The sequence below is a fragment of the Stegostoma tigrinum genome, chromosome 39 (genome assembly GCF_030684315.1).
Source record: "Stegostoma tigrinum isolate sSteTig4 chromosome 39, sSteTig4.hap1, whole genome shotgun sequence".
NCBI lineage: Eukaryota > Metazoa > Chordata > Chondrichthyes > Orectolobiformes > Stegostomatidae > Stegostoma > Stegostoma tigrinum.
Window position 1 is genome coordinate 15900435 of NC_081392.1, and position 16092 is coordinate 15916526.

At 49.9% G+C, this 16092-nt stretch overlaps 1 protein-coding gene across 3 annotated transcripts in view; it reads left to right on the forward strand.

The window, feature by feature from the left end:
* The window catches only part of dpf1 (double PHD fingers 1), a 127142-nt gene extending 115768 nt beyond the window's left edge, over positions 1 to 11374 (forward strand). For 2 of the 3 annotated variants that reach the window (XM_048522543.2, XM_048522544.2), the window contains 2 exons: positions 1123 to 1204; positions 3948 to 11374. In XM_048522543.2, the coding sequence (XP_048378500.1) occupies positions 1123 to 1204; positions 3948 to 4018 (153 nt within the window). In that variant the 3' untranslated portion in view covers positions 4019 to 11374. The remainder of the gene's footprint in view (positions 1 to 1122; positions 1205 to 3947) is intronic. The other variant, XM_059640954.1, reaches the window with a different exon arrangement.
* Positions 11375 to 16092: the final 4718 nt, after the last annotated feature.

The window sequence follows — 16092 nt, forward strand, 5'->3', positions numbered from 1 at the left end:
CTTGCACTGTGACCCTGATGGGGGGCTTTGGGTTACCCTCTCTCGCCTGAAGGAGGGGCTACAGTTACAACATCTGACTCGGCTGATTCACCGAGGACCCTGTGGGAACCGGTGACCCTGTGGGAACCGGTGACTGGGTCAGGAGCTGGGAAAGGGATTGCTGGGGAATTGGCTGACATTATGGATTGACAGCAGAACGAAGAGGTGGGGGCAGGGGTGTGAAATGAAAAAAGAACCTGGATTCTGTTCATTGATGGATTCCACGTCAATTGAAGCCGTTGGTCGCTCACTCGAGCTGCCAGAGGAAGTGGTGGAGGCTGGTACAATTATAGCATTTAAAAAATATCTGGATGGGTACATGAACAGGAAGGGTTTAGAGGGATATGGGCCAAATGCTGGCAATTGGGACTAGATTTATGCAGGATATCTGGTCAGCATGGATGAGTTGGGCCGAAGGGTCTGATTCCGTGCTGCGTGACCCTTATGCCTCAATGGGTGTTTGTAGGGTCAGAGAAAACACAGCAGGAGTCTGGGACAGGGTTCCTCAGATTTAAATCTTCCAGATTTGGTCCCTACAGTATGCATTTTTAAAATTCCTACATGGGTTATGAGCGTCACTGGCCAGGGGGCAGTTCCCAGAGGGCAGTTAATAGACAACCCCATTGCTGTGGTCAGGAGCCACGTGTAGGCCCAGACCGGGTAAGGATGGTAGAGATAATGGGAACTGCAGATGCTGGAAAATCTGAGATAAGATGCAAAGCTGGATGAACACAGCAGGCCAAGCAGCATCAGAGGAGCAGGAAGGCTGACGTTTCGGGCCTAGACCCTTCATCAGACCTCTCTGATGAAGGGTCAAGGCCCGAAACGTCAGCTTTTGTGCTCCTGAGATGCTGCTTGGCCTGCTGTGTTCATCCAGCTCCACACTTTGTTATCTCGGATTCTCCAGCATCTGCAGTTCCCATTATCTCTGGGATTTACAGAGTTCGCTGGTGATCCCATTTGCTAGCTCAAAGGAGAACAGCTTTGATTGAGGTACCTGATGTATCAGTAAAATAAACCTTGATTGGGTGCCATGGTAGCAGCTAACGTAAAGCCTGATTATCCCCTTCCTCCTGACCCCAGGATCAGTTACTGTTCTGCGATGATTGTGATCGAGGATATCACATGTACTGCCTGAACCCACCAATGTCTGAACCTCCTGAAGGTAAGGACCCCCTGTTTTCTATCTCCCTCCCCCCAGGCGCATGGCCCGATTCCTCTTGTGGTCTGTTGGTCACAGCATTCGGGAAAAGCTCCAGCCCAGAACGGAGGTCATTCAGCCCATCATCCCTCCGAGTGAGCCTCGGTTTGTAATTTGTAAAGGGAGTCAAGGATCACGGGGGAGAAGCAGGGTGGAGGAAAGCGGATTTCCAGATCTGCCGTGATCTCATGGAATGACCAAGCAGTGCTGTATGGGCTGAATGGCCGACTTTTTAATGTCAGAAACCTCTCCTTTCTCAGGTGCTCCGTGTCCGAAATGGTCTCGCCCTCCCCACAGCTGATTTTCCCATACACTGGAATCCCAAATGGACAATTCTAACACCCGCCCCCTCCCCCAGGGGTTATGTTACCGCTTCAGAGTCATTGCTAGACTCAAGAATTCCCAGTTACCCCCCACCCCCCAACACCTACACTGGATCCCACCATCACCCCTGAGAGTTTGTATTGTGAGTCCGCTGGGGCTAGAATCGATCCGACTTTGTCCCACGGGCTACATTCAACGCAGAGGAAATAAGTACGCTCCCAACATAACAATGTCGATTGTGAGGGATGCCTGTATGTTGCCAAGGAACGTGGGATCTGGGAGTGAGCGGAGGCCATTCTGCCCCTTGCGTTGCCATTCAGTAAAACCATGCCCAATCTCCACCAAGTAGCTCAGAGGTTAGCGCTGCTGCCTCACAGCGCCAGGGACCTGGGTTCCGTCCCACCCTTGGGCAGCTGTTTGTGTGTTCGCCCTGTGGTTGGGTTCAGCCCAGGTGCTCTGGTTTCCTCCCATGGTCCAAAGATGTGCGTTGGCTATGCTAATTGGATGAAGGAGTGGAAGGGTGGATTAATAAGTTCGCGGACGATACAAAGGTGGGTCGCGTTGTGGAGAGTGCAGAGGGCTGTTCTAGATTACAAACAGACATTGATAGGATGCAGAGCTGGGCTGAGAAGTGCAGATGGAGTTTAGCTCTGAAAAGTGTGAAGTGATTCATTTTGGAAGGACAAACTCGAAAGCAGAATACAGGGTTAACAGAAAGATTCTTGGCAGTGTGGAGGAGCAGAGGGACCTCGGGGTTCATGTTCACCGTTCCCTGAAAGCTGCCACCCAGGAGGATAGAGTTGTTAAGAAGGCGCACGGTGTGTTAGCTTTCATTAATAGAGGGATCGAGTTCAAGAGCCGTGAAGTTATGCTCCAGCTGTACAAAACCCTGGCTCACCACATCTGGAGTATTGTGTCCAGTTCTGGTCGCCTCATTACAGGAAAGATGTGGAAGCGTTGGAAAAGGTGCAGAGGATATTTACCAGGATGTTGCCTGGAATGGAGGGAAGGTCTTACGAGGAAAGGGTGAGAGAGCTAAGGCTTTTCTCTTTAGAACAACGAAGGATGAGAGATGACCTGACAGAGGTATAGAAAATGAACAGAGGTATAGATAGAGTGGACAGCCAGAGACTTTTTCCTAGGGAGGAGGTAGCTATTACGAGGAGGGCATGGTTTTAAAGTGAGTGGAGGTAGATATAGGGGAGGCATCAGAGGTAGGTTCCTTACTCAGAGAGTGGTTGGAGCATGGAATGCATTGCCGGAGACGGTAGTGGAATTGGCCTCATTAGAGGCATTTAAGCAGCTATTAGATAGGCAAATGGAAGTCAGTGTAAGGTAGGGTGGAGGTTAGATGGACCTTAGGTCTCGGGTAAAAGTTCGGCACAACATCATGGGACAAAGGGCCTGCACTGTTTTATGTTCTTTGTTCTAAATTGCCCCATACTGGGCAGGCTAGGTGGGTCAGCCATGGGAATCAAGCAGAGGGTGGGATGCTCTTTGGAGGATTGCTATGGAGTTGATGGGCTGAATGGCCTGCTTCCTCACTGTAGGGACTCTATGTTCCGAAGCCCTTGCAATAAACACCAATATCCCCTTTGCCCTCCTAATCACCTGATGTCTCCGTTGGCGGTTCTGCCATTCTGACTGGCTGACCCTGATGTCTACCCCCCCGCCACCAGGGGTAGAGGGTTTTGTAATGTCTCATTCCTGCAAACAACACCAGCCAAATCTTGCCTCCTAATTTAACTTTGACACAACCACATTTCCATCTTGTTATTCCTAAGGGATATGGCTATAGTTGTTGACATCCTCATGTGTGCATGCTTTGCACTGATTTAAATCCCGTGTGTGCAGATTTCAGGGTGGGGTGGTTGGGGGTGGGCGTGGAAGGAAGAGAATAGAAAGGAGGAGGTGTGGTGTGGGGGGAGTGGAAGAGATCTGGAGATCTCTCTTTGTCACCTGACCGCCCGTCCTAGCTTCTGGGCCATCTCCCCATCCCCCTCCAGCTTTTCCCTCCATCCCATGTCCAGTTCTCCTTCCCCAGCGTTGAAGCCCAGTTTGAAATCGCACAGTTCCTTGGGCATGCGCAGCGATGCATTTGAGAGCGACACCACGTGTGAAAGTCTACATGCGGCATCAAAACTGGGTGTTCCCCGTTGAACCCACAGTTGTCAATGTCAGCAAACACTGCCGATGAAAATTCCTATGTCAACATGTCACGCTGTAATTACGCCCTCCTGCCAGTGGTGAATGAGATCTCCAGCGGTCGGTCAGCTCTTGTCAGCCTGAGTGAGTGAACCTCACTGGCCTGTGGTAGAAGTGTTTAATGAGGACAAGTTTGATTCATTTTGTTCCTTCTTTTCCTCCCTCACCCTTCCCTCAGGCAGCTGGAGCTGTCATTTGTGTTTACAACAGTTGAAAGAGAAAGCGTCTGCCTACATCACGTTGACCTAAAAGCTGACATTGTCATTGGTGCGTCGGCACCAGTGACCCTGAGGTTCTGCTCATCCAGCTCAGAAAGGTGACCAGGTTCCCAAAACTGGGCACCAAAACCTTGTAAGATTGTGACCCCTTGATTCGGAGAGGTCAGAAAGCTGCTACTTGGGGCAATTTCTATCCTTGAAGTGCGATTGCAGACAGGAAATGAAGTGTTCTACACGCAACGAGGGTGATTTTTTTAAAGAAATTGCGTTGCAAAGCAAATGCCCTCGGCATCAAACATTGTGTAGAGAGACAATTGCAAAGTGAACCCCAGCCGCTGAGGATACTGCCGTGCTCCAATCGATTTGATCTCAGCCTCAAGTAGGCAGCACATAGTTGTCAGTGACCCACTTATTGAACAAACCTGATAACACCACTCTCTCGGTCAGGTTTTCGCATGTTCTATTGGTGTTGTTTCCAAGAGTGAGAGCCAGTGAAAGGAACTAGATCGTCTAACCCCTTCGATTAAGAAAAAAAGAGTTGTTTCTTGTAAAAAGGAAGTGCATGTTGTGATATACATGTGATTGTGCTTTCATCTGGCACTACCCTCCCCTCCTCTTCCTCCTCCTCCTCGAAGGACCAGTGTCAGATTGGATTGCATTAAGTTGGTCCAATCCCTGTACAACAGACTGGAGCGTGGAGGTTGAAGTCAGCAACATGGAACAAAAAGGCCAGTTGGTGCTTTGGTGTATTAGAGGCTAGTCTGCCCTGAGCCTCCTGTCTGTCCTCAGAGTGTTCAACCTGATTTCTCCAGCTCCTGGAACACACTGCCCTCTCCATCAGAAGCTCAGTCCCTGACAAGAAACGAAAGGCGCATTCCACAGCGCCACACCAGAGGTTCCAGCTTACTCCAGAGTACACACTGGCACTGTAGGATGCTGGCTAGTTTGGACTTACTGTTGGGAAGGCCTGGATGGAGTGCTCAAGGTTTTCATCCTCTGTTCATGTTGTCAGTGTACATTATGCTATCCTTGGGACTATTTATAGAAATGAGTGTCTACATAGATGTGTGTGTGAGTGTGAGAGAGAGTGTGTGTATACATGCGTGTGTGTGTTCATACGTGTGTGCCTGAACTGGGACCGAGGACCACCTGATTGGTTAACACTGTCCTTAAAGCTGGGAGCCCTCATCCCTGGTATTCACCCAGTCAATCTTCATAGCTTTAACCTGCCCCCCCGCCCTCTGCCCCTTCCCTACCTGACTCCTGTCCATCATGAAATGCCCTAAGGTTTAGAAGAAATGTTTAATACATTTCCACAAAGTGATTGGCTGACACTCCAGGCCTAGCAATGGTTTGAAGCTCAGTAACAACAGCTTACATTTGTATAGCACTTCTAATGTGATAAAAACACCTCACCCCACAGAGGCTGGGATTGAACCCGGGTCCCTGGTGCTGTGAGGCAGCAGCGCTAACCCCTGAGCCACCGTGCCACCCAGAGCAACAGGGACAACTGACGGTGGTTTAACCTGAGGGTCGCCACACCTCATGCAAGGGGAAGACAATGAGAGGGAGAGTTCTTCATCGTAATCTCAGCCAGTGTGGGAAACGTACCCGTGCTGTTGAAGTTACTGTACATCACAAACCAGCTGTCCAGCCAACTGAGCTACTCTCATTGGTGCACCAGGCTTGCCTTTCTGAAGAAGGGTCTAGGCCTGAAATGTCAGCTTTCCTGCTCCTCTGATGCTGCTGGGCCTGCTCTGTCCATCCAGCTCTACACCTTGTTATCACAGATTCTCCAGCATCGGCAGTTCCGCAGGTTCGTTGTCTAAAAATAAATTGGGATGGGGAGGAGTGGGGGACGATTAAAGAGAGTATCTGAAAAAGAGGAGAAAAATGGAAGAAGAATTTAAGGAGTGGGCTCCAGAGATTAGAGATTGAAGCCTGCAAGGGTGGAATTATCAGAGTGTGGAGGTCCCAGAGGCTTGTGGGTCTGAGGGAGGATCACAGAGATAGGGAGGGGTGAGGAAGTCGTGGGATTGGGAAACGAGGAGGGGAATTTTAATAATTGAGGCAGCATTTGCTAGGGACTTGGGCAGCAACTTTAGATAGGCTCAGGTATAGAGAGAGAGGGACGAGGCAGGGGCTTGAACAATGAATCTTGGAACAAATTGGTCTGGAGGCTACCACGGATGTGAGTTACAGGAGTAGATGGACTGAGGCAGCAAGAGAGACAGAATTAGCTTACAGTGTTATTTGAAATCTCTTTTCGCTTTCCTCCCACCACCCCCCCACCCCGCCCCGCAGTATGTCAAATCGACGCTGGTCGTGTTACATTGCTGTGCTATCAATTTACAATTTGTACATTGGGCTGTTGTGAATCATGGTGCTGAGAGATTAAGTTGTTCTGAACCTAATGCTGCTACATCTGAAACTGGCCAATTCTCACTCACTGTTACCTCCTATATGCTGTTTTCCTGCAATGTGTTAGTGGTATGTCTCTGCTGTTAACTCACTGATAGTGATTTGTATTTGTGTAGGATGAATGGTGTGTACATCTTTTTTTTTAAAAGTTTTAGATCCATCACAGCTAACTGGGGAAATATATCACTTTATTTACACTGCCTCGTTACTTGGTCGGCTCTCTATAGGTCAGGTAAAGTCACCGTAACTCACAGAAGCTGCTGTTTTTCTAGAAAGAGAGAGACACACACTTCAAACTTCAAAACGAATCCCTAAGTGTGGAAAGAGGCCATTCAGCCCAACAAGTTCACACCACCCCTTTGAAGGGCATCCTACCCAGACCCATTCCCCTTGTCTAACCCACCTAACCTAAACACCCCTGGGCACTATCCTATAGCCAATCCCCCTTAACCTGCATATCTTTGGCCTGTGGGAGGAAACCAGAGCACCCAGGGAGACCCACACAGAATGCGCAGACTCCACACAGACAGCCACCCGACGGTGGAATTGAACCCGGGTCCCTGGTGCTGTGAGGCAGCAGCGCTAACCCCTGAGCCACCGTGCTACCCACAGCAACAGGGACAAGTGACGGTGGTTTAACCTGAGGGTCACCACACCTCAGGCAAGGGGAAGACAATGAGAGGGAGAGTTCTTCATCGTAATCTCAGCCAGTGTGGGAAACGTACCCGTGCTGTTGAAGTTACTGTACATCACAAACCAGCTGTCCAGCCAACTGAGCTACCCTCATTGGTGCACCAGGCTTGCCTTCCCTGCAGATCACAAAAGAGCTAAATGAATTCACTCCTGTGTTGTTGGATTTCAACTGGCCTCAGTCATCTCTCTCTCTCTCTCTATCTCTCTCCATGGATACTGCCAGACTTGCTGCGTTTCTCCAGCAATCTCTGTTTTTATTATTAATGTGAAGGGCCCCTCATCAGAGAGAGAGAGAAAAAGAATTAATTGAGTCTGGAATGACACTTCTTTGGAATTCAGAACAGACATTTATCACATTTCTGAAAAAAACTCGAAATGCAAACTCTGTTTCTGATGCTTTTATTAAAAGTTTACTGCCTTTGCGGTGTCTTGCTTCAACGTGAGTGTGCTTCCCATTGTCTAGCTGCAGGGAAATATCCCAGAGGAACAGGCAAATCCCAGCACACATCAGTCTGATATGTCATGAATATTCAGACCTAAGGTCCCATGTGACCAGTACATTCATTTCCCATGTAATCTGTATGGGCTTTACTGTCTGTGTGACTAACACATCCTCCTTGTCTTCTTCTGCAAGGCTTTGTTTGTGGGATGTCAGCAGAGGTATCCCGGCTTCTCCCAGCTCCCAAACATTGCCCCAGCCCATTGCAGTGATCTTTGCTTGGATCTTTTGGATGGCCAACTTTGGATCGACGGATCCCCTGATATTGGTGTTACTTCCCCTCCGAAGGTGCAGCTGATTCATACACCTTCTCTTCACTGAGCTCTTACAGTGTGAGATCGTAGAGCAACTCATCCGTGCTGACCTGATATCCTAAATTAACCTAATCCCATTTGCCAGCATTTGGCCTATATCCCTCTAAACCCTTCCTGTCCGTGTCCCCATCCAGATGCCTTTTAAATGCTGTAATTGTATCAGCCCCCACCACTTCCTCTGGCAGCTCGTCCCACACACGCACCACCCTCTGCGTGAAAAGGTTGCCTCTCAGGTCACTTTTAATTCTTTCCTCCTCACCTTAAACCTATGCCCCTCTAGTTTTGGACTGTCCTACCCTGAGGCAAATACCTTGATTATTCACCCTATCCATGCGCCTCATGATTTTATAAACCCCTCAGCCCCTGACGCTCCGGGGAAAATAGCCCCAGCCTATTCAGCCTCTCCCTGTAGCTCAAACCCCCCAACCTCAGCAACGTCCTTGTAAATCTTTTCTGCACCCTTTCAAGTTTCACAACAAGCGACTGTCCAGATGTTGAATAAGATCGAAGATGCCGGTGCTAACCTACATCTGGATTTGGTTTTCCAAAGTGACCCAATTTTGGGAATCAGACACACACACACACATTTGGGGTGGGGGAGCTTTGCAGATGTCACTGTCCCTAACTCTCCCTCAAACTGCACATCTTGCTCAAGCTTTCTCAGGGGTCATTTAAGGGGAAACCCTATCGCCGCAAGTCTGGAGTCACATATAGACCGAGTAGCAAGGGCACATTTCCTTCCCTAGAGGACTGAGGCTAGTTTTCACTTCCAGAGCTTATTAGTTAAATTTAAACAGCACCATCTGCTGTGGGATGTGAAGTTGTATTTTCAGGGAGTCTGCCTGGGTTGTTAATTTAGTGATTGATAGTCACTTTCCCGTTTCTCCAAAACAGAGAAGTCAGTTAATGACGGCATGCTAGGGCACATGGTTATGTTCAATGGGCCTGGGTGATTTCAGGAGCAGGGTTCCATTTACTGTAGCTCAGGGGCGTACCTGGTTCTGTTAGTTACACCCCTCCAAGGTCAAATTTGCAATGTGAAGTGCTTGGGAATCTCTCAACCTTACAACCAGGGACAACGGAGGGGAAGCAGTCTCACTTCAGCCCAGTTCTCACCCAGGACTGGAAGTAAATCTTGCCTAATCTGACTGAATGCCAAGCAAGGAAAAAGCATGAAAGCGCTTGAGGTGGGGTGATAGTTTGTTGGGGTGGGGGGGGGTCCCACATTCTGATTCCAAGCTGTCCCCCACTATTAAACCCTCACCACCATTTTTATCATCTCCTGCCAGGGTCCCTTGGCTCATAAGCCACCCAACCCAATTTACAGTCAATGAGGTGCACGCTTGGAAATGTCATCACTATGTTGTGTCTTTGACTTTTCATACGGCAAGTTGCCTTGAACGGCCCTGTGGTAGTGACCTGCTGATCTGTTGTAGTGATGTTGGATGAGGGATGGATACTAGTCAAGGCACTCAGTTCTTTTTCCAGTAGTTTAGTGGGAACTGGTGGGTGGGGAGAGACGGAGACTCAGTTCAACATCCCTCTCAAATGCTGTCCCCTCCCAGGAACACTCCTCCTCTCAGTGCTGTGTGTGTGTGTGTGTGTGTGTGTGTGTGTGTGTGTGTGTGTTGGTTAAGAACCTGGGTACTGGGAGAAACCCCTCACCCTCTGCCATGTCCTGTTCCCTCCGTTAGAAAAATCCCCCAAATCTGACAGTGTTCAGGCTTGCTGGAAATGAAGGAGTTGTAGGGAAAGTTGTGAGGGTAAAAATATGAAGAATCACCACAGGCAATATGGTTAATATAACAGCAATTTTAAAAAAAACACATTAAAACAAAAATGAGTAAACAATTGACAATTGTTGTAAAAATGTTAATGTTGTAAAACTGATTTCAACTTTCTCTGTGTATGGAAAATATGTAAACTTTTTGGACATGAAATTGTTCCTTTATTTTTTATTTTGACAAGCTCCAGGTGCCTGAAGCAGTGATGTGTTATAAGGCATCACCCCCCAGCAGCAGGGGCTGGGTGAGAGGGAGCGGGTTATAGCCAACTTCAGGAAGGAAGGGGAACGAGTCCGCAGTCTGAAGTGATGTCCACTTATATCATCGCAGTATCCAAACAAGCAGCTCCCTCTGGCCCAAGACATCTGACTTCAGGACTGTTCCCAAAATACAAAAACCCAAACCCTCTGGGTTTTCCTTTGCTTTGTTGAACAATAACTGGGTTTATTCATGATCCCTTGAACCATAGACTAACCCAACGGTTTAACTTCCTGATGCTTCACTCACTCTCTGCAACCCACTTGCGTTGACAGGAAAAAGTAGAAGCGAATGGATGTGGTGTTAGAGACTTCATGGAGTGACGGAGTGTGGCCATTCAGCCCATCTTGCCTCCCAGCAGGAAGAGAGATCCCTGGCTGTGGACTGGAGAATATGGGGTCACAGCTGAATGAGAAAAAACTTCTTCTGTCGCACCCCCATCCCCCAAAGTGGGGTTTGAAATTCCAACCCGTTCCCCACTCCCTGTGGGCACACAGTCAATGAGCGTATCCCAGGCTGAGATTGATAGATATTTATACATCCACAGAGAATGGGGATGGTTGTGGAATCTGGAGACCAGTTACTGCTAGATGGGGTAGCAGGATTGGGGGGAGAGAGCTGAATGGCCTGCCCCTGTTGCTGTAGAGGATATGAGACCTTTCATCGACAGACTGTTCTTCAGCGACCCTGCCCTCTCTCTCTGTGGGAAAGCCCAGCTCACACTTTCCACTCAATGGCAAGGATCTAGAACCAGGCTCCTATGGAAATCTCAGCTGGAAGGGAGGATCACTCTAGATTTCCCTGGAAGCATCCAGTTGTCCTCACTGACACCAGCAAAAGGGTCTCTAGATTCTGCTTTGGGGTCTCTTGACACTTCTGGGATTTACAAATTCTGCTGGGAGGTTCCATAATCTGCTGGGATTTCCAAACTCTACCGAGGGTCCCCAGAATCTGCTGGGATTTCCAAATTCTGCTGAGGGTCCCCAGAATCTGCTGGGATTTCCAAATTCTGCTGAGGGTCCCCAGAATCTGCTGGGATTTCCAATATGGTTCTGCTGAGCATCCCCAGAATCTGCTGGGATTTCCAAATTCTGCTGGGGGTCCGCAATAGCTGTTAAACTGTAGGAGACCAGTTTGCTCACAAACCTGCAGAATGTGCCTGGGTTTACGCCCCTGCTCTGAGTAGCCCTATTCCCCCCTCACTCCCCAGGGGTTGGGGGGGTGGGTGTTTGAGAAAATGGAACAAAACCATTTTCTCTTCACTGTTGTGTTTTTTTAAAAAGAAAATGCCATAATAGCATACTGTAGCTTCAAGTGATTTTAGCGGGAGAATGACTGTGCAGGCTGCACTGCCTTTGCTAATGTTATTGCTGTATCTGTGTTGCGTAGATGATGTGTCGTTAAACCTCTGTGTGCCAGGCAGGTTCAAGAATTAATAAAAAGAAATTTGGATTGTTTGTCACCATGGAGACAGAGCCCCTTCCCCTCCCAGGGGTGACCAGGGTCCGAAGTCTGTGTTGTGCTCTTATTTTGGTCCAAACTATGATCCTTCTATTCCCGCCGCCCCATGTCCCAGAACAGCACCTCTGCAAATCTCCTTTGTCCCAATGTGCACAGCAAGCTCCCAGATACGGCCACGAGCTCGGGGGCTAGTGGTCAGCATCTGATGTGGACCGAGGGATGGATCATGCTCGGGCCGAATGGGAAGGGTTCCCCTGAGAGAGAGCCTTGGGATCTTTTCCAGGACCACCCCGGCTCCATCCCACACCCACCCCCCCCCCCGCCCACACACACAAACTCCCCACACATATACACACCCACCCACCCCCACACACAGACACATCCCACACACACACACATACCCCCAGCCCCCCCACACACCCACCACAAACTCCCTCACTCACAGAGACACCCCACACACACACCACTCCCCCACACACACACCCCAGTCCCCCCAAACACACCCCACACACACACCTCGCACACATACCAACCCCCCACACAGACACACACCCCACTCCCCCCAAACACACCCCACACACACCCACCACCCAACAAACACCTTGAACACATACCACCCCCCACACAGACACATACCCCACCACCCCCAAAGACACACGCCCACACACACCACCCCCACCCTCACACACACACCCACACCCCCCACAAACTCCCCCACTCACACGCAGACACACATGCCCATCCCCAGCACTACAGCTCTCCCTCAGTACTGCATTCACATAGCGCCAGCCTGCACTTGGGGCTTAGCTCTCTCTGTCTCTCTTCCTGTCTCTGTTCATCTCTTTCTGCTTGTGTTTGTCTCTCTCTCTTTCTGTCTCCCTCTCTGTCTCTTTGACTGTCTCCATCTCTCACTCCCTCTCCCTCTGTCTGTCTCTCTTCCTCCCTCTGTGTCTCGCTTCCTCACTCCCTCTCTCTCTCTCTGCCTCTCTCCCTCTCTGTCTCTCTCACTCCTTCGCTCGCTGTCTCTCCCTCTCCCTGTCACCCCCTTCCCCCCAGACCTTCTCTCTGTCTCTCACTCCCTCGCTCTCTCTCTCTCTGTTTCTTTCCATCTGTCTGTTTCTCTCTCTGTCTGTCTGTCTCTCTCTCTCTCCCTGTTTCTCCTACTCCCTGTCCCTTTCTCTCTGCCTCTGCCCCTCTCCCTGTCCCTGTCTCTCTCCCTCCCATACTCTGTCTCTGGTGTGAGGTTCTGAGGTGGGTATCTCTGCTGGGAACATGGCTCCCATTAAAGCCCTGAGCTCCCACAGTGCCCGGCCTTCAGATTTGCATGAGCTGGTGTGAGGGTATGACACCCACCCCAGGGAAAGCAGATCTAGGGAACTGGTCTCCCGTCATCCAGTCCCTGAGCAACAAGGTCCTTAGTGACGAATCACTGGCCTGGGGTTGAGGAGCAAGATCCCTCAGTGACCAATCACTGGCCTGAGGTTGAGGAGCAAGATCCCTCAGTGACCAATCACTGGCCTGAGGTTGAGGAGCAAGATCCCTCAGTGACCAATCACTGGCCTGAGGTTGAGGAGCAAGATCCCTCAGTGACCAATCACTGGCCTAGCCTCAAGGAAACTTACTTGGGAAATTGGGGAAGATACAGTGAACTGCTGGAGGTCAACCAATTTCACACTACAAGCTGGGAAGTTCCAAAAATGGTACTCAATCTCCTCTCACTCAGCCCTCCCTCAGTCTCTGATTCATTTCATTCTCATTCACACTCAGTCACTCATTCCCCTCCCTCACTCCCCTCTCATTCACACTCATTCCCCTCCCTCACTCCCCTCTCATTCACACTCATTCCCCTCCCTCACTCCCCTCTCATTCACACTCAGTCACTCATTCCCCTCCCTCATTCCCCTCTCATTCACACTCAGTCACTCATTCCTCTCCCTCAGTCCCCTCTCATTCACACACAGTCACTCATTCCCCTCCCTCACTCCCCTCTCATTCACACTCAGTCACTCATTCCTCTCCCTCACTCCCCTCTCATTCACACACAGTCACTCATTCCTCTCCCTCACTCCCCTCTCATTCACACTCAGTCACTCATTCCCCTCCCTCACTTCCCTCTCATTCACACTCATTCCCCTCCCTCACTCCCCTCTCATTCACACTCAGTCACTCATTCCCCTCCCTCACACCCCTCTCATTCACACACAGTCACTCATTCCCCTCCCTCACTCCCCTCTCATTCACACACAGTCACTCATTCCCCTCCCTCACTCCCCTCTCATTCACACTCAGTCACTCATTCCCCTCCCTCACTCCCCTCTCATTCACACACAGTCACTCATTCCCCTCCCTCACTCCCCTCTCATTCACACTCAGTCACTCATTCCTCTCCCTCACTCCCCTCTCATTCACACACAGTCATTCATTCCTCTCCCTCACTCCCCTCTCATTCACACACAGTCACTCATTCCCCTCCCTCACTCCCCTCTCATTCACAGTCACTCATTCCCCTCCCTCACTCACCTCTCATTCACACACAGTCACTCATTCCCCTCCCTCACTCCCCTCTCATTCACACTCAGTCACTCATTCCCCTTCCTCACTCCCCTCTCATTCACACTCAGTCACTCATTCCCCTCCCTCACTCCCCTCTCATTCACACTCATTCCCCTCCCTCACTCCCCTCTCATTCACACTCATTCCCCTCCCTCACTTCCCTCTCATTCACACTCATTCCCCTCCCTCACTCCCCTCTCATTCACACTCAGTCACTCATTCCCCTCCCTCACTCCCCTCTCATTCACACACAGTCACTCATTCCCCTCCCTCACTCCCCTCTCATTCACACACAGTCACTCATTCCCCTCCCTCACTCCCCTCTCATTCACACTCAGTCACTCATTCCCCTCCCTCACTCCCCTCTCATTCACACACAGTCACTCATTCCCCTCCCTCACTCCCCTCTCATTCACACTCAGTCACTCATTCCTCTCCCTCACTCCCCTCTCATTCACACACAGTCATTCATTCCTCTCCCTCACTCCCCTCTCATTCACACACAGTCACTCATTCCCCTCCCTCACTCCCCTCTCATTCACAGTCACTCATTCCCCTCCCTCACTCACCTCTCATTCACACACAGTCACTCATTCCCCTCCCTCACTCCCCTCTCATTCACACTCAGTCACTCATTCCCCTCCCTCACTCCCCTCTCATTCACACTCAGTCACTCATTCCCCTCCCTCACTCCCCTCTCATTCACACTCAGTCACTCATTCCCCTCCCTCACTCCCCTCTCATTCACTCACGGTCACTCCCTTACCTTCCCTCTCTGCATCCGTCACTCTCACTCACTCCCTCCCTCACTTCCTTCAATTATTTTCCTCATTCACTCTCCTCCTTCCCCTGCTTAGAGAGTATAGGGGACATGTTCAAGAAAAAAATCAGATCCTTTCAGAAACAAAATGAAGAAATATGACGCACACACACACACACACACAGACATACACATACATAGATACACACACTCACACACACACAGACATACACATACATAGATACACACACACACACACAGACGCGCACAGACACACACACACACATAGACACACAGACAGACATACACATACATAGACAGACAGACACACACACTCACACACACACATAAACACACACACAGACGCGCACAGACACACACACACAGACACAGACATACATGTACATAGACACACAGACACACACACACACAGACGCGCATAGACACACACACACACATAGGCACACAGACACACACGCACAAACACACACACACAGACGCACACATGCAGACACATATACACACTCAGACACGCACACACACAGCACACAGATACATACACACGCACAAACACACATATATACACACACACACACACACACATAGACACACACACACACACAGAGGATCGCACAAGTTTGGTACGACCTCCCTTAAGTGGCAATCAATTTTATAATAATTTTAAAATCGAGATTGAACAGGGTTGAAGTCAGAGGGTATACAGAGAGAGTTAGGTCACAAGGCAGCCTTGATTGGAGTGAATTGGGGGGGGGGGTGGGGATTTTGGGGTTTGAGGGTTTAAATCGTCTCCAGCTGTCCCTATAATCTCCCCTCCCCACCAACTCTCGACCAACTCCTATAGCTGCCGTCTCCCAGCTTCCCAAAAAGCTGGAGTGTGCAAGCCCCATCACCAACATTGTGAGCTTTATCATCATCCGATTGGGAGGCAGGATCTCCTGGGGAAACAGCATCCAAATTCTCCTCAGGTAGGGACATCGAGAAGAATGGGTCCAGGCCCCAAAACGTCAGCTTTCCTGCTCCTCTGATGCCGCCTAGCCTGCTGTGTTCATCCAGCTCCACACCGTGTTGTGTCTGCTTCCTGCTGGGGCACGTTTGAAAGATCTTGGAACATCGCCAATGAATTGCACCCTGTCAGTAAAACCAATCAATGAGGGGAGCCAGAGGGCGATATTCAGTAAGATCAAGGCTATGGTCATCAGGGAGGTGACCTCACCATAACATCTTCAATTCTAACCCGTTCAGAGATTGATGTGAGACAACCCTGAGAGCTAATCCCACTTCAGCTGGATGATGCAGCTCAACCAATCTCCGGAAAAAGTCAACACGAGGAGAAGTTTCTTC